Raw genomic sequence first — 19,694 nt, forward strand, 5'->3', positions numbered from 1 at the left:
CTGCTTCAGGTGTCCTGTCTACCTGCAGCCTCCACTGCTTCCATACCTGCTTCAGGTGTCCTGCCTACCTGCAGCCTCAACTGCTTCCATACCTACTTCAGGTGTCCTGTCTGCCTGCAGCCTCCACTACTTCCATACCTGCATCAGGTGTCCTCTCTGCCTTCCGTCTTTAGTGCTTCTAGTCTTTGTTTCTCGCGTGCCTTACCTGCTTGCTGCACCGACACCCGTAGCCCGTGTGCCCACCCAATCCTGGGGCTTGGAGTATCCACCTCATCAGGTGAGCCAAAAACTCCTCTAGCAACAAGTAAAAAGTCTTTCAAACATTAACAAATACAGTAGGTAATTATAAACATAATAAATTTGCTAAAAAATACCAAAACATTTTTCGTATTTTCCGCCAAAGTGGAGGAGCACTCACAATAGAACCATAAATCTGCCCTATTATATATATATATATATATATATATATATATATATATATATATATATATATATATATTTTGCTTACATATATATCACCATTGAATTCGGCAGTGCTTTATAGAAATCATCATCACTGTCCCCACCATTGGCGCTCACAATATTAATTCCCTATCTGTATGTCTTTGGAGTGTGAAAGAAAATCAGAGAACCAGGAGGAAACCCACAGAGAATATACAAACTCCGTGCAGATTTTCTCCTTGACGGGATTTAAACCAGGGACCCCAGAGCTGCAGTGCTAACCACTGAGCCACCATGCTGTCCATGTATATCCTATCAAAGTAAATTATAGTAAGCTATTCGAATATTGATTTGCTTGAAGCAACATTTCAGAGATCTTAGGTTTGTTACAATTTGAAAACTAACATAGACTGAACCCATTTGAGAGGTGTTTGTTGCTTTATTTCAGTATTGGGCAGGTAAAGTTAATTTCCAATTTTCCCAAATGGCGAGGATGTAAACATAATTCACAGTTCTTTAACATAAAGTAAAGGATCACTACTGCCAACTCTCATTTCTTTACCCTACTTGTAGTAGTGAAAGATAGCTAGGAATGAAGACGCCAGGACATCTTGTGACATGGATAATCATTTCTGGGGCGCATCTGTCCTTCCCGTCTTGTGGATACCTGGTGGTTTACACATGATAGCGCTGAGGTATTGAAACTATTTGTGGTCAGACCTATGACAGATAACATGGTATTGGAATACAGATTGAGCTACTTCATAAATCTACTCATTCAGATGAATGCAGACACTTTGATACCAGGGAAACTGTCACAAATTGTTTTGCTGGTCATTGAAGGCGTGAAAGCTCTCCAAGAAGTGTCCATTAAACTGGCTCCTTATGTCATCAGGGACACAGTCCGAACTTTTGTAGTGTTCTCTCACCCATTTGCCTCCAGCACTGTCCTCAATACAGATGGTAGCAACTCCTATAGGAAAAAGACAATGATTAAGTCAATGACTTGTGTATGGCGCCTCTTCCACCCATTCCTGACACCATCACCTAGTAGCCAAAGACCGGTTTCACGCATCCATGTTTCTCAATCCGAGTATACACAGCAATGCACTGACCGGCTGTGGGTTTGCTGACCCAAACCTGACAACGCCATGGGCATAAACGGTTTGATGGTGCATCACACGTATGTGTGTCACAGGCCTTTCTATACTGGCCTTTCTATACTGCTATTATATAATATATAAATTATGCAGCAGAAAAAGAAAATGCGCTGGAGTTATGCTTCTAGGCACAGTTGTTCAATCACTCTGACAAAAATAAAAAATCAGAAACTCGTTATCAATTTAAATTGGTTCTTACCTGCAACAATCCCACCTTGTTCTTCCACTAGCTTAATAGCAGCTCTCATCGTTCCTCCAGTCTCAATCCACTGGTCCACTAATAAGATGCGCACGCCTAAAAACACAAGTCCTGGACGTGAGAAACTCCACTGAATCGCAGGTTATGAGCCTTTCAGGTTTGTATTTATCTACATATCCTTTATATTGAAGGGTTGTCTGGTTAGGAAAGTTTATGCACAGACTTGTTTTAAAGGGAATCTGTCACCTCATTTTTGCCTTATGAGATGCGGCCACTGCAATCAGGGGCTTATCTACAGCATTCTGTACTGCTGTAGATAAACCCCCGATGTAACCTGAAAGATAAGAAAAATGATTTAGATTATACTTACCCGGGGGTCCGGTTCGGTCTGATGGGTGTCGCGGTCCGGTCCGGCGCCTCCCATCTTCTAGCGATGACGTCCTCCTCCTTACTTCTACCGCAGCTCCTGTGCAGGCGTACTATATCAGCCCTATTGAGGGCAGAGTAAAGTACTGCAGTGCGCAGGCGCCGGACCTCTCTGACTTTTCCCGGCGCCTGCGCACTGCAGTACTCTACTCTGCCCTCAATAGGGCTGATATAGTACGCCTGCACAGGAGCCACGGCAAAAGTAAGGAGGACATCATCGCTACAAGATGGTTGGCGCCAGACCGCAACACCCATCGGACCGGACCCCCGGGTGTGTATAATCTAACTCATTTTTCTTATCTTTCAGGTTACATCGGGGGCTTATCTACAGCAGTACAGAATGTAGTAGATAAGCCCCTGATGGCAGTGACCGCATCTCATAGGGCAAACATGAGGTGACAGATTCCCTTTAGAAAAAAAAATGATACTCACCTTACTGAATCTCCCATTCTGGTTGTGCCTTGTCCCCCACCAGTCTCTTCTTCCTGCAGCAGTGATATTGTCACCGCCAGAGGACAAGTGAGCTCTGGAGCCAGTCTCTGACTATAGCAGACCATTGATTCGCTTTGGCATTCTCGTGTCTGTGTTGGCGCAGGCACAGCAGACAATAGAGATCGGCTCCAGACAATCACTGACTGCAGCGGATCAGTGATTGACTTTAGCGGTCATATGTCCCTGTGTTGGCACAGCAGGAAATAAGAGACCAACCTCAGGCAATCTAGTTAAACAAATATGCATAATGTGCATATGTGATGCCTAAATTGTTGATTTTAAAATGGCTGTTTGTTGTTAAAAGTAAATTTTCAATAACCTAGCAGTGAATTCTGTGTTAAAAAGAGGGCAGGCTGTTATTCAGATCCTCCATTAGGTAGCTACAACTTAGAGAAGAGCAGCTACTAAGAGCTTGATCCTCTCTAGATACAGCTCGTTGATTTCAGTGAGTACCTTGTAATGCTGTACTTTTCCTGTGGTCGAGTTCCTAGAAAATAAAATACTTGCTGCCAGCTTCCGCCGAAGATTATACCAGTCCAAGAGCAGGTGTACTGAATGTGAATGTGACTATTCCTCTGTACAGTGACCTGTGAAGCAGGACGTGTGATGTTGTCACATCTCCTGCTGTTTGTGGGCTGTTGCCCTTGTTTGCATTCTTTGCCTAGTAACAGTGATGTAGGGGAGAGGAGGAGTCGGGGGAGGGACGTGGTGAGGAAGGAGGAAGTAAGGAATAAAAAAAAAGCACGGCCGGGCAGCCAAGCACTAGCACATCCGTGTATGTCTCTGAATTCTTTATCGCCGACATCACGACACTACAACTGGCGACGAGGAAGCGTTCATTCATCAGCCACAGGTATTTCAGTCCCACGAACAGTCTACAAGGCTATCAGCACTCACTATGGCTTGTCTACCCGCATTTCCTGCTTTTGATGTGCATCAGTCCCAAGCAAACCTGGCAGTATCTTGGGAAAAATGGCTAAAACGATTCGAGATATTTCTGCAAGCCATGAATGTCTCTGATGATACCCGGAAAAAAGCCATGCTGTTACACTACGCAGGGGAGCAGGTTTACGATATATTCACTACTCTGCCGAATACAGGGGAGGACAAGGACTATGAGCTCAGCAAAGCTGCGTTAAGCAAGCACTTCTCCCCTCACAGAAATCCGGCATCCTGAAATTTTTAAGTTCAGGCAGTCAAAGCAGTCGCCAACAGAAAGCATGGCTGAGTATCAGGTCCGGCTACGACACCTTGCAGCGCACTGTGAATTTGCGGAAGTAGACAAAGAAATCCAAATGCAGATCGTACAAGGATGTATTTCCTCCAAGTTAAGGAGACAAGCACTCAGAGACCCCACCATGACGTTAGCGAAGTTGCTAGATACGGCGCGTATAAATGATGCTGCAGACAAACAAGCTAGACTGATAGAGAACATCGAGCATGAGCCAGACGCAACATCTTCTATAGCAAAGCTTACACAGAAACCAAATGTGCCTCGCACGCAGGCAGCCACATGTTACAACTGCGGTGGATCGTATCCTCACCAGAATGTCTGCCCAGCAAAGGGAGGAACTTGTCATAATTGCGGAAAGCAAAATCATTTTACAAAGGTGTGTAGATCCAAGCCACAATCTCCTCATACCACCGCACAACCTAGGCCACCGAAGATCCAAACACTGCAGATTAATGACGAGTCCCACAGCACCTATTTATTCTCCGTGACGGAAGAGGGATCTAATACTGTGCACGCAGTTACTAATCCAAAACGAGTAATCCTAGTGAATGGCAATACAATAGAAGCCCTGGTGGACACTGGGGCATCAGTCAACGTCATCAGTCATACAGTCTACAACCAGCTCCTAAACAAACCTACTCTACAAAGTACTAATATAAAGATTTTTCCTTATGGCTCAGCAGCTGCACTGCCCCTGTGCGGAAAATTTCAGTCAGAAGTTGCAGCTGAAGGAAAGTCCATCACTGACACCTTTTATGTGGTAGAATGTTCTGCGGACACACTTCTCAGCTGTACCAGTGCAATATCTCTGGGCCTTGTGAACCTTGTCAACAGCATTACAGGTCCTTCGGCCCACCACATTATGCAGAAGTACCCAAATCTCTTTAAAGGCCTAGGTAAGCTAAAGGATGTTCAAATAAAATTGCATATAGATCCGTCAGTACAGCCCTCTATTCAGCCCCACAGGCGCATTCCATTCCATGTCCGCAAGCTTGTGGAGCAAGAACTGCAAGACCTGGAGGCGTCCGATGTCGTCGAACGCGTTGAAGGCCCGACCCCCTGGGTTTCACCAATTGTTATTGCACCTAAACCGAAGCAGCCAGGTAAAATCCGACTATGTGTGGATATGCGCCACGCCAATCGGGCGATCCAAAGAGAAAGGCACATCACGCCCACTATTGATGACATTCTCGCAGACCTGAATGGTGCGAAGGTATTTTCAAAAATTGACCTAAACTCAGGCTATCATCAACTTGAATTGCATCCAGACTCCAGGTACATTACAACTTTTAGCACGCATGTGGGCCTGCGCAGATTTAAGAGATTGAACTTTGGCATCTCATCGGCCGCAGAAATTTTTTCAGAATATCGTCAGCCAGGTTCTGTCTGGCATTGCAGGAGTCCTCAACGTCAGTGATGACATTCTCATTTATGGCACAACCCAAGAGGAACATGACAATCGCCTAGAACAAGTGTTTCAAAGACTCCAAGCCTGCAATCTCACTGTCAGTCCGTCGAAATGTGAATTTAACCAAAAATCATTAACTTTTTTTGGATACATGTTTTCTGAACAAGGAGTTTCAGCTGACCCACAGAAAGTGGCTGCCATAAAATCGGCTAGCCCACCGCAAAATGTGTCAGATGTTCGCAGCTTCCTAGGACTGGTCACATACTGTGGGCGATTTATACCTGACCTAGCCACTGTTTCAGAACCTCTGCGAAAGCTCACAAAGAAAGACTCTCCGTGGACATGGGGTACTGAGCAGCAAGCAGCTTTTGACGCATTGAAAACCAACCTAACCAGCGACACTGTCATGGCCTATTTTGACCCGTCAAAACCCACACAGCTACTGGTGGATGCTAGTCCAGTAGGCCTAGGGGCAATTCTCACACAAGTGTCTAGCGCAGGCGACATATCCACAATCTCAGATGCCAGCAAGACACTAACGGATACAGAGCAGCGATATTCACAAACTGAGAGAGAAGCCCTGGCAGTTGTGTGGGGGTGCCTTCATTTCCATTTATACCTTTTTGGACATCAATTCACAGTGATAACTGACCACAAGCCACTCGTTCCAATTTTCAATAAGCCCTCGTCAAAGCCTCCCCCGCGTCTTGAACGCTGGTTGCTCCGCTTACAGAACTATCATCTCCAGTTGAGATACGAGGCGGGAGCTGGAAATCCCGCAGACTATTTCTCGAGACGCCCAGCACCACAGCCCACCACAGACGACATCCCCGCGACGATTCTGGCGGAGGAGCATGTCAACTTTGTCGTCGCCCATTCGGTACCGAAAGCTATGACCATACAGGAAATTAAGCAAGCGCTGGATGCCGATCACCAACTTCAATTTGTGATAGAGACGGTTCGGTCCAAGAACTGGAGCAGTTTTCTCGCTGAGGCCCGCCTTCACCCTCCTGATCAGGCTGGGTACCTGGAGGTTTTCTTGAACGCGAGACATTCACTATCAGTATCAGACTCAAATATGCTCTTAAGAGATAATCGCCTGGTGATACCTCAGAAACTTCAGAGCAGGGTACTGGATCTCGCTCATGAAGCTCATCAAGGGGTCGTGAAAACGAAGCAGCTACTTCGGGAGAAAGTGTGGTTTCCCGGACTTGACTAAAAGGTAGAGGCACTCGTTGAAACATGCATACCGTGCCAAGCCACCACAGTTGCCCATAGACGTGCACCATTACAAATGACACCCCTGCCAGCCGGCCCATGGATAGCTGTTAGCATCAATTTCTGCAGTTTACCAGATAGCTCCTATCTGCTGGTGATCTTGGATGACTTTTCAAGGTTTCCAGTCATCGAACATGTTTCTACAACCTCGGCCAAGGCTGTTTTACCAAAATTAGACAAGATCTTCTCAGCATATGGCATACCTGAGATCGTGAAATCTGACAATGGACCGCCTTTCAATAGCACAGACTTTCAGTCCTTCGCAACCTACCTGGGTTTCACACACCGGAAAATAACTCCTTGCTGGCCTCAGGCCAACGGTGAAGTCGAACGATTCATGCAATCGCTCAACAAGACCCTAAGGATTGCTACCATGGAGCACAAGGACTTACAGCAAGAGTTGAACGCATTCCTCAGACAGTACAGGGCTACACCCCACTCTACAACGGGAATACCACCTGCAACGGCACTGTTCAACAGGCCCTTACGGGTCAAACTTCCAAGCATTCCAGCAATCTCCGTCCAGACCCCAATTTCTATCAATGACTCCATCTCAAAGGAAAAGATGAAACGGTATGCAGATAAGCGCAACCATCGAGGCAGACAGCCGGCAATACAGGTGGGCGATTGGGTCCTGGCACAAAAGTTAAAAGCGACTAGCAAGTTTGTGTCACCGTACTATCCGGAACCCTTTCAAGTTATAGACGTTAAGGGCACCATGGTTACTGCCCGGAATCAAAGTCGTCAGGTCACATGGAATGTGTCCCACTTTAAAAAACTCCGGGGCCACGTCCCAAAAACCACGCCTAGTGAGGAAGCGGAGAGCGACGACTCCCTGCCAGAGACTGGAGATGCCGTAAGCCTAACAGGGGATGTCTCCGGGGATACTCAGGGCTCATCTGGTGATGGGCTGTCTCACCGCTATCCGACTAGGATCTATCGAAGACCACCTGCCCACCTTACAGACTATGTTCTGCAGTGAGACTTAATGTTTGAACGACAATATTCTTCAAATGTTTCAGTTTTTTTTTTTGTTGTGAGAAAAGAAGAGGTGTGATGTTGTCACATCTCCTGCTGTTTGTGGGCTGTTGCCCTTGTTTGCATTCTTTGCCTAGTAACAGTGATGTAGGGGAGAGAAGGAGTCGGGGGAGGGACGTGGGGAGGAAGGAGGAAGTAAGGAATAAAAAAAAAGCACGGCCGGGCAGCCAAGCACTAGCACATCCGTGTATGTCTCTGAATTCTTTATCGCCGACATCACGACACTACAGGACCCTGATGTATTCTTCCAGTTTTCTCCTCTGACAAAGAACAGAGGATAGAGATGCAGCATGTGCCTGTGCTCATTAGATACCTTTATGTCTATTTGCACTTCTTGAAGTGAGGTCTTCCCTAGGATTCAAACTCAGAACCTCTAACATGGCAGGCTGCAGCTAAAACCATGAGCAACAGGCTTAACTGCAAAGTATAGAAAGGATTTTCTCTGTAAAATCATTTTAATTACAGGCAGATTGTACTGGTATACATATATATATACAGTGCTCAGCATAAATGAGTACACTCCTACAGATTTGTCAGAAGCAACATCTTTTGTGAGTACCATACTACAAAGTCCTCCTGCAATTGAGGGACATTAATTACAAATAATATTTGTTATTTTACACACCTAAAAAAGTAATAGTCCTAAAAAATTAATTCAAGACCATATTGCAAAAATGAGTGTACTCTAATGAAAATGTTGAGAGCAAAGCTATAGTGTAGACTACAAAATTCTAAATAGAAAGAATTCAACAATAGGTACATCTAATTATACAGTAGACAGGTGTCCAGCAGATGACTACAGAAGGGCGTTAATTAAAGAAAACCCATTTCTATTTTATGCTGTCATCAATGGTACCACATGGAAGAGACATGTCACAATACCTGAGACAGAAAATTATTTCTTTACCCAAGAAAGGTGAGGACTACAAGAAGATCAGCAAAGTTTTACTTATCATTCAGAATACTGTTGTTTGTGTAATAACTCACATGGGAAAATAGGTAAAACACTAGAAACTGTAACTGACCCAGCCAGTTCCTGTACAGACTACAGTAGACATAATTTCTGACCCTGCAGTCCCTAATGGTTCCTGCGTGGGCTGAAATAGCCCTAACAACAAACTAAAACATGGCAGCTCTGACCTATGCTGCCTGAAAGGCTGTCAAGCATTTCACGTTGCTTCTATGGAACCGGAGGACAGGGCAGAGTGCGATTTTCCTACAGAAGGAAAAGTGTTCTGAGATAAAAAGAAATCCCAGAGTGAGATAAAACAAACTACGAAATACAAAATTAGAAGATAAGGTATGTACTGCTAGAGAGTAAGCTGCCTACTTCCTAAACGAGCAACGGAAGATAGGTGCAGGGTGAATATTATAATCAGCTGGTCTTTTATTGACTGGCGTAAACAACGACAGTATGTCTTGACATCCAAATAAGACTATCACCAGTAGGACATACCCGCAGGGGGAAAATATATGTATAGCCGCAGACAAATGAGTAAATGAAAACACCTGTTGCCCTAAAAAAGACTGATGCAAGGATAGCCGACAAGAAATACCCAGAGACAAGGTTTAACTGCTTTGGTTCAGCGGATAGAGAAGCCAACCACAAAGTACAGGCTCAAGGGTTTGAAACCAGACATATGACAACTCTAACAAAAGTAATAAAAAAAGTAATAGAAATAGAATAGCAACCATCTCGTCCAGGCTGACCACAAAAGTCTAAACCTAAACAGAAACTTCTTCTGATCAGAAGGGTGGAAGAAAATCAACATGTTAGTTCACTGCAGCTAGCTAAAGAAGTAGAAAGCCAAACTGGGGTGAGTGTTTCCTATTACGCAATACATCGTACACTGCAGAGGAATGGCATGTATGGGTGTCATCCACCAAGAAAACCTCTCCTAAAAGCACATGCACAAAAAAAAAATTACTATGGTCCATGGTAAAAAATATGAAGACTACTGGGACTCTGGAGTGACGAGACCAAGATAAATGTTTTTGGAACTGATGGCTTCAAAATTGTATGGCATCAAAAAGGTGAGAAGTGCAAAGAAAAATGCATGGTGCCTACAGTGAGACATGGTGGTGGCAGTGAACTTATGTGGGGCTACTTGAGCGCTGCTGGTGTCGGGGAGCTACATTTCATTAATGGTATCATGAATTCACAGATGTACTGCTTTATATTGACAGAGAAGATGCTACCACCACTCCCTGCCCTTGGTAGACATGCAGTTTTCCAACATGACAATGATCCAAAACACATATCTAAGGCCACTGTTGCAATTCTGAAAAACAGAGCTAAACTGATTCAGTGGCCAAGGGTCTCCTGATCTGAACCCATACGAACACCTATGGGGAATTCTGAAGAGACAAGTAGAGCATCACTGTCCATCCATCATCCAGGCTCGAAAAGAGATGTGGTACAGTAAAGGGTGTTTTACTGGATGGAAGATATGTTTCTCCTAGCAGATTAATGTTTGGCCAGGTTTTTCCTTAAAGACGGGACCTGCGATGATGTCAGGGTCACGTGATCAGCCCATGTGATGTCTACCTCACTGGTGGGAAGGGTTAGGCCCTATGTAATGGAGGTTGGTAAATGCCACAGTGTGAGTGTGTTTCTGGAAACTACAGGGACTTGTGTGGACGCAGCCTGCAACTTGTATATAGGATTCCCATGCTGCAGGACTGTTGCAGCAAGACTCGGAAGAACCCCGGGAATGGCACCTGGCAGATGCCGTAGGACCTGGCAGCCGCTTAGTTACGCCCGTCCCGTGCATGGAGATGGCAGAAGAAATTTTTGAACCCCTCTCCATAATCTTTGAAAATTCTTGGAGAACAGGAGAAGTGCCAGAAGACTGGAGAAGAGCAAATGTTGTTCCTATCTTCAAAAAGGGGAAGGAGGTGGACCCAGGCAACTATAGGCCGGTGAGTCTGACTTCTATACCAGGAAAGATCTTTGAACAAATTATTAAACAACATGTATGTCAGTACCTGGATAAGAATGAAGTGATTAAACAGAGTCAGCATGGGTTTGTAACTAATAAGTCATGTCAGACTAACTTAATTTCCTTCTATGATGGAATCACTGATTGGGTGGATCAAGGAAATGCTGTAGATATAGTATATCTTGACTTCAGCAAAGCATTTGACAAAGTCTCTCATACAATCCTTATAGAAAAAATGACTAAGTATGGAATGGACAAGGCAACTGTTAGGTGGATTCATAACTGGCTTAGTGATCGGACCCAAAGAGTGGTCGTAAATGGCTGCACATCCAGTTGGAAGAATGTCTCAAGTGGGATACCACAGGGCTCTGTCCTGGGCCCTGTATTGTTCAACATCTTTATCAATGATTTAGATGAAGGAATTGAGGGTAAACTGATTAAATTTGCTGATGACACAAAGCTAGGAGGGATAGCTAATACTAGAGAAGAGAGCGAGAGGATTCAAAAAGATATAAATAAACTGGAGAAGTGGGCAGAAACTAACAGAATGGTTTTTAACAGGGAGAAATGCAAAGTACTACATCTGGGCAATAAAAATGAAAAAAGCATATACAGAATGGGAGGAATAGGGCTAAGTGACAGCACATGTGAAAAAGACTTGGGTATACTAATAGATCACAGACTGAATATGAGTCAACAGTGTGATGCAGCAGCAAAAAAGGCAAATGCAATTCTAGGATGTATTAACAGAAGCATACAGTCTAGATCACGTGAAGTTATTTCCCTTTACTCCTCTTTGGTCAGACCTCATCTGGAATATTGTGTCCAGTTTTGGGCACCACATTTTAAAAAAGACATCAACAAACTGGAGCAAGTTCAGAAAAGAGCGACCAGAATGGTGACCGGTCTGCAAACCCTGTCTTATGAGGAAAGGTTGCAGGATTTGGGAATGTTTAGTTTGCAAAAGAGAAGACTGAGAGGAGACTTAATAGCTGTCTAAAAATATCTAAAGGGCTGTCACATTGTAGAAGGATCAACTTTATTCTCATTTGCACAAGGAAAGACTAGAAGCAATGGGATGAAACTGAATGGGAGGAGACACAGATTAGATATTAGAAAAAACTTTTTGACAGTTAGAGTGATCAATGAGTGGAGCAGGCTGCCACAAGAAGTGGTGAGTTCTCCTTCAATGGAAGTCTTCAAACAGAGGCTGGACAGACATCTGACTGGGATGATTTAGTGAATCCTGCTTTGAGCAGGGGGTTGGACCAGATGGCCCAGGAGGTCCCTTCCAACTCTACGATTCTATGATTCTATGATTCTAAGGGGTGAGTCTGGGACCAGTGGTTCTCCAAGCTGGAGTATGTGTTTTATTTCCCTCATGTTTTGTTAAGCTGCTGGTTATTGAGTGACATTAAAACCACTGAAATTGGACTTTATGCCTGTGTGTTGCCTCGTTACTGCCGCCCAGCTATTGCCTACTAGAGCGAATCCCTACAATTGGTGGAAAATGCGGGCACAAGCAGTGAGGCCAGGCTGTTTTTATTTTTGATTTGCACCCCAGCCTATGTCCTGGGTGAAACGAGTGGCAGAGACCCAGGCGGGGAACTTTCCAGAAATGGAGGCCACGGTAAAAACGCTCTTAGAGGCCATGCGACATCAGCAGCAGGCTACACAGCAGCAGCAGGCTATACAGCAGCAACAGGAGGCCATGCGGCAGCAGCAACAGGAGGCCTTGCGACAGCAGGCTATGCAGCAGCAGCCTATGCAGCAGCAGCAGGAAACCAATCAGCTGTTGATACAGCATATCACGGCAGCGCAGACCAAAGGAGCTGACTGGGGAATCCATGAGGTCCGGAAAGCGGTTTGTATAGCGATTCCCAAGATGGAGAAATCGGACGATGTGGAGGCATACCTGGAGATGTTCAAAGGAGTCGCTGAGAGAGAGAAGCTACCCCGGGACCATTGGGCGGATGTCCTCGCTCCGTTTCTGACCCCAGGACCTTTGAAGGCGTATTAGGACCTACCCACCGAGCAAAGGGCGGACTACACGGTCGTCAAGGGTGAGATACTGGCTCGTCTTGGGGTAAATGTGTTAGTGCGGGCCCAGCGGGTACACCAGTGGGAGTTTACCCCCTCCAAGCCGGCCCGGTCCCAGTATTACGACCTGTTGCACCTGTTACAAAAGTGGTTGCAGCCTGAGGTGTTGTCCCCCACAGCCATGCTGGACCGCATAGTGACTGATAAATTTTGGTGGGCTTTGCCCCACTCCCTCCAGACATGGGTCGGTGAGGCATCACCTACTAATGCCATGCAGATGATAGACCTCATAGAAAGGTATGGGGTGTTGTGAGTTCATTTTCCCCTTCATTACTGAGGCCCGAGGAACTCCCTCTTCTGATAAAGAAAGGTAGTGAGCCTGATTGTCAAACACCTGAGGCTGATGATGATGACTGGCTGAGTGGAGTTACGGACTGGATATAAGGCTGCCGACGCCCTTCTGCCCTGCGGGTGATTTCTCTGTGGGATCCTTGGAGACCAGTATGAATTCCTGCTCCTCCAAAGCTAAGTTTGCTGCTCGGCCTTTTGCTTTTGTGCTTTGACTTTGTTTTTGCTTTGTTTTTCTGGATTTCTGCCATTCCCTGCTGGGGTGTGCTGAATTCATTTAGCTCTGTCTTCTGAAAATACCTGAGTGCTGATTCAGTTTTTGAAGCCTAGCTGCTTCAGGGCCTTTTTCATATCAGCTGGTTGGCTTATGTCTTTGATAGGGTTTTGGCAGATTGCAGACAGCAGCCTTCCTGTCCTTTCCTATTTAGGTAGTTTTGGGGCCCCGTCTTTGCTCAGTCTATCTTTCTGTCTGTGTTAGTATTTTCATCTTGCTTCACCGTCATTATATGTTGGGGGCTGCCTATTGCTTTGGGGTCTGCTCTGGGGCAGTTTAGATTTCCCCTTTCTTTCTTTAGGCCTATGTATTTCTCCAGCTGTGATCGAGGGGTCTAGGGCATCATAGGAACCCCCCACGGCTACTGCTAGTTGTGTTGATAAGTTCAGGGGTCTGCAATCTGATAGTTGCCAACTTCTCTGGTTTTCTGGACTTAGCTTGTATTTCTGCTTTTGCCTCCTACGGTGACTCATTCATAACAATGGGGCTAACTAAGAGTTACAGGGAGGGACCCCTCGAAAGGTAACCGTAAGGTTCCCTAAGTCCCCGCTCCTGGTTCGGCGAGCGGAGCCCAGGAAGGCCGCTCAGGACTTATCTGGGGAAATAAGGAGCCCAATAATCTGCTGGCGGTGCCAGGAGCCAGGTCATATGAGAGCTGATTGCCCCCACCTGACTGAGCCCATGGACATCAATTTTGGGTACCTCCAGTCCCATTATGCCGAACCAATGTGTGCAGTGGGCACCCTGAAAGGCCCCAATATGGAACATTTGGGTCAGGTGGAAGTGGAGGGCACCCCGGCTGTGGCCCTATTGGACTCAGGGAGTCTTGTAACCCTGGTATGAGCCAGCTGGATACACACCAGCGAGTATACGGGTCGGAAAATTGGGGTGTTGTGTATACATGGAGACTTAAAAGACTATCCCACCGCACTAGTGGTAATCAGCACACCAGCAGGGAGGCGGTGCCACGAGGTAGGGGTGGTGACTAATTTACATTATGAAGTGATAATTCGAAGAGACTTTCCGTTGTTTTCTGTGCTGTGGCCGTCGGTTGTCCCGTCCACTGAGCAACTGCCGGCACCAGAGGCAACCAGGTTACATTCTCCAGAAGGGGGGCATGAGCCTGGTGGCCCGGAGGAAGAAGTGCTGGCGGTAGGAATAACCTTCCCTTCGGTGGAGGAGGGGGAGAGTTCTCCCATAGAAGTATTGGCTGGAGAGGTGGAAGACTTGCCGCTGGGACCCGAGTTGTCAGACTTGAATGTATCAGGTGATAATTTTGGTACAACGCAAATCCGAGACCTCACTTTAGCCAGGGCCAGAGAAAATTTACTGTTTGTAAACGGGGAATCCCAACAACCTGGGGCCGATACGGTGTTTCCACGCTTTGAGTTGAATCAGGATTTGTTGTACCGAGTGGAGAAAATACGTGGGGAAGTGGTAGAACAGTTACTGGTACCTCAGATATATCGAAGGCTGGTAATGGATTTAGCGAATGCGCATGTACTTGGGGGGCATTTGGGCCAAAAGAAGACCCTCGACCGAATTCTGCAGCGATTTTACTGGCCAGGGGTTCATGAAGAAGTTAAACGGTACTGTAGCTCCTGTCCAGTATGCCAGGTAACCAGTCCCCAGCCTCACTTTCGGAGCCCTTTGGTGTCTTTGCCAATTATAGAGGTACCCTTCGAGAGAGTGGCCATGGACCTGGTGGGGCCTCTCAATAAGTCGGCAAGGGGACACCAACACATTCTTGTAGTTCTAGACTATGCTACCCGATATCCTGAGGCCATTCCTCTGCGCCACACATCAGCTAAGCTTATAGCAAAGGAACTCATGGGTATGTTTTCACGGGTGGGAATTCCGCAAGAGATTTTAACAGACCAGGGAACCCCCTTTATGTCAAAAATTATGAAGGAACTCTGCCGGTTGTTAAATGTTAAACAGTTGCGTACCTCGGTCTATCATTCCCAAACAGATGGTCTGGTAGAAAGATTCAATAAGACACTGAAGAGCATGTTAAAAAACGCAGTTTCCAAAGATGGGAAGGACTGGGATCTGTTATTGCCATATTTGTTATTTGCAGTGCGGGAGGTAGCTCAGGCATCTACGGGGTTCTCGCCCTTTGAACTATTGTACGGCAGACATCCACGGGGCTTACTAGATATAGCCAAAGAGGCCTGGGAGAACCAACCTACTCCCCACAAAAGTGTGATAGAACATGTTGCAAAAATGCAAGAGAGAATGGAGACAGTCCTACCTTTGGTCCGGGAACATATGGAGGCAGCACAACGGTCACAGAGTCGGGTCTATAACCGGGAGGCTCGGGTAAGAACCTTTAGCCCTGGGGATCGAGTTTTGGTGCTTGTGCCTACCGTAGATAGCAAATTTCTCGCAAGGTGGCAGGGACCCTACGAGATCATGGAGAAGGTGGGACCAGTAGACTACAAGGCACACCAACCAGGTCGGAGAAAGCCAGAACAGGTTTACCATATTAATTTGCTTAAACCCTGGAAAGATAGAGAGCACCTTGGTGGGGATAGTCCGCTTTCAGCGTTTCAGATGGAAAAGGCTCTGTTACCTCGGGGCGAGGCAGGAGAAGCCCAACCCGCGGTCAAAATTGCAGATACTTTGTCTCCTAAACAGGTTCAGCAGGTCCGGGAGTTCATCAGCCGAAATACAGATGTTTTTTCGGAGCTCCCTGGACGCACCTCCCTAATCCAACATGACATTGTCACAGAGCCACAGGCCAAGGTCCGATTAAAGCCATATCGAGTGCCTGAGGCCCAGCGACAAGCCATCTCGGAAGAGGTAAAAATGATGCTACAATTAGGGGTCATAGAAGAGTCTCAGAGTGAGTGGGTCAGCCCAATAGTTCTAATACCCAAGCCTGATGGGTCTCTAAGATTCTGTAATGATTTTAGAAAACTCAATGACATTTCAAAGTTTGACGCCTACCCCATGCCCCGGGTTGACGAGTTGATAGAGCGCTTTGGGCAAGCACGGTATTTTACAACTCTGGACCTCACAAAAGGTTATTGGCAGGTACCCCTAACAGAGGCGGCGAAGGGAAGGCGTTTATAACACCTGAGGGGCTGTTCCAGTATAAGGTGTTACCCTTTGGGTTGCATGGCGCTCCAGCAACGTTCCAGTGGTTAATGGATATTGTTCTCCGTCCCCATCGCCGCTGTGCCTCAGCCTATCTAGATTATATTATTGTGTTCAGCACCGATTGGGAAAGCCACTTAGCAAAAGTACAGGCAGTGGTAGACTCCCTGCGACAAGCAGGGTAACTGCCAACCCAAAGAAGTGTTTCATAGGGTTGGAGGAAGCCCGGTACTTGGGTTATGTCATTGGGAGGGGAGTTCTCAAGCCCCAAGTGAACAAGGTCGAGGCAATTCAGAACTGGCCCCGTCCCCTCACAACAAAGCAACACTATATGAATCTCAATATGGAAGAGGCCAGGAGCCATTTGGTGATCTGCATTTCTTGCTACATGTTCACAGACTTACCAGTGGAAAAGCCAAACTTCACATGCCACAAATGCAAGCTTGTGTCCCTGTTGGAGGAAAAGTTGCAAAATCTCGAAGAGAGGTTAGCTACGTTGAAGACCATTAAGGAAGGTGAAGAGTTCTTAGACAGAGCAGAATTATCTCTTCATGTTACAGGAAGAGAAGAAATTCGAAGTACACCTGAAGAAACAGAGGAATGGAGACATGTGACCCAGAGAAGCAGGAGGATCAGGAGGCAGTCAGCACCCATACTTCTCAGTAACCAGTACCAGGCTCTTACACAGGAGAGCGATGAAGAAATACATCAGGATAAGACTTTGCCCACAAACAGCAACCTTGTACGCCTTCAGAGTCCTCCTGGATGGAGAAAGAAAAATGTTGTGAAGAAGAAACGGAGAGTGGTGGTCATGAGGGATTCCCTGTTGAGAGGAACAGAGGCCGCTATCTGCAAACCGGATATAACTTCAAGAGAAATGTGCTGTCTTCCAGGTGCAAAAATTAAAGATGTGACTGACAGGATATCAGGACTCTTCAGACCTACAGATGACTACCCATTCCTGCTACTACATGTGGGGACAAATGACACGGCAAGAAACGACCTGGAAACCATCTGCAGAGACTTTGAAGACTTAGGCAAGAAAGTGAAAGAACTGGGAGCGCAGGTGGTCTTCTCTTCCATCCTCCCAGTGGATGGCCATGGAACAAGGAGGTGGAATAAGATTCTGCAGGTGAACAACTGGCTGCGTCGATGGTGCCATCAGCAACGATTTGGATTTATGGATCACGGAGTGAATTACTTTTACGATGGACTACTTGCTAGAGATGGGGTGCACCTTACGAAGACTGGAAAACATGTATTTGGAAGTCGCCTTGCTACACTTGTAAGGAGAGCTTTAAACTAGAACAACATGGGAAGGGAAGCAAAAGACCAGAAAAAGCCATACATCTGACAAATGCTATTGAGAACTCTGCTATTAGAAGTGGAAAGGAAGAACAAAGACAAAAGAATCTAAATAATAAAAATATTGGAGAAAGAGAAACCAATCACAAACTAAAATGTTTCTATACTAATGCACAAAGCATGGGCAACAAACAAGGAGAATTGGAACTACTAACACAGGAAAAGAAATATGATGTCATTGGAATCACTGAAACTTGGTGGGACAATACACATGATTGGAATACAAGACTAGAAGGATGCAACTTATTTTCAAGAAACAGACTTGATAAACGAGGAGGAGGTGTCGCATTGTATGTTAGAAACGCGTATATCTGCACAGAGATTGAAGCTTCAGAGACTGGGAGTACTGTGGAAACTGTTTGGGTAAGAATACAAGGACAGAACAATGGAAAGGACACCATTGTAGGCATTTACTACAGGCCACCTGTGCAAGCTGAAGATATGGATGAACTCTTTATGCATCAAATGGCCAAGTTCTCCAAAAAATATGATATAGTTGTCATGGGAGATTTCAACTATCCAGACATTTGTTGGGAATCTCTCTCAGGCAAAACTAACAGGTCAAGGAAATTCTTATCCTCTCTTGCTGACAACTTTATCTTCCAAAAGGTAGGGGAGAAAACAAGGGGAACTGCTACCTTGGATCTAATCCTTACAAACAGGGAGGAAATGGTTGAGGAGGTAAAAGTGGCTGGGACCCTAGGAGGTAGCGACCATGCTATTTTAGAATTTTGGATAACTAGAGGAGGAAGACATGTGAAGACTCAGACGTCAAGGTTAGATTTCAGAAAGGCAGATTTTAAGGGATTCAGAAAGAGAATTGGAGGGATCCAATGGCTGGATATCCTTAAAGACAAAAATGTCCAGGAAGGATGGGAAATCTTGAAAAATGAAATTCTCAAAGCACAATTGTTAACAATTCCAAAAAGAGGGAAGAATAGGAAGCATTTAAGGAAGCCAGGATGGATGAACACAGAACTTAAGCACATGCTAAAAAGGAAGAAAAAAATGTTTATAAAATGGAAAGAGGGAGGCATATCTAAAGAAGAATATAATGCTGTCTGCAGAACCTGCAGGGAACATATCAGATTAGCTAAAGCTGACAATGAATTGAGGCTTGCAAGAGATGTCTAAAGCAATAATAAAGGATTTTGGGGATATGTCAAAAGTAAAAGAAAAGTCAAAGATTCTATAGGATTTTTACAGAATGAAAATGATGAAATGGTAAGACAGGATGTTGAGAAGGCCGAACTTTTAAATTCCTATTTTGCATCTGTTTTCTCTCAGAAAGGGAATGTAACATCAACTGTTCTTCACTGTCCTATTAAGGGAATAGAAGAATCCAGGATATCTATAAACAGAAAGATAGTGAGGAAACACTTAGCTAACCTAAATGAATTCAAGTCACCAGGTCCAGATGAATTACACCCCAGAGTACTGAAGGAGATAGCAGAAGAAATTTCTGAACCCCTCTCCATAATCTTTGAAAATTCTTGGAGAACAGGAGAAGTCCCAGAAGACTGGAGAAGAGCAAATGTTGCTCCTATCTTCAAAAAGGGGAAGAAGGTGGACCCAAGCAACTATAGGCCGGTGGGTCTGACTTCTATACCAGGAAAGATCTTTGAACAAATTATTAAACAACATGTATGTCAGTACCTGGATAAGAATGAAGTGATTAAACAGAGTCAGCATGGGTTTGTAACTAATAAGTCATGTCAGACTAACTTAATTTCCTTCTATGACGGAATCACTGATTGGGTGGATCAAGGAAATGCTGTAGATATAGTATATCTTGACTTCAGCAAAGCATTTGACAAAGTATCTCATACAATCCTTATTGAAAAAATGTCTAAGTATGGAATGGACAAGGCAACTGTTAGGTGGATTCATAACTGGCTTAGTGATCGGACCCAAACAGTGGTCGTAAATGGCTGCACATCCAGTTGG

At 45.4% G+C, this 19,694-nt stretch overlaps 1 protein-coding gene across 2 annotated transcripts in view; it reads right to left on the reverse strand.

Annotated features, from left to right (window-relative positions):
* Positions 1–860: 860 nt before the first annotated feature.
* The window catches only part of LOC141080359 (adenine phosphoribosyltransferase-like), a 52,504-nt gene continuing 33,670 nt past the window's right edge, over positions 861–19,694 (reverse strand). The window contains exons 5-7 of one of the 2 annotated variants that reach the window (XM_073565519.1): positions 1,801–1,896; positions 1,371–1,414; positions 861–1,161 (exon numbers count right to left, since the gene is read on the reverse strand). In XM_073565519.1, coding sequence (XP_073421620.1) covers positions 1,156–1,161; positions 1,371–1,414; positions 1,801–1,896 — 146 coding nt within the window. In that variant the 3' untranslated portion in view covers positions 861–1,155. Of the gene's footprint in view, positions 1,415–1,800; positions 1,897–19,694 lie in introns of both variants that reach the window. The other variant, XM_073565517.1, reaches the window with a different exon arrangement.

This window comes from Dendrobates tinctorius, unplaced genomic scaffold (assembly GCF_039654945.1).
Source record: "Dendrobates tinctorius isolate UK_male_01 unplaced genomic scaffold, ASM3965494v1 ptg000016l, whole genome shotgun sequence".
NCBI classification, from domain to species: Eukaryota; Metazoa; Chordata; class Amphibia; order Anura; family Dendrobatidae; genus Dendrobates; species Dendrobates tinctorius.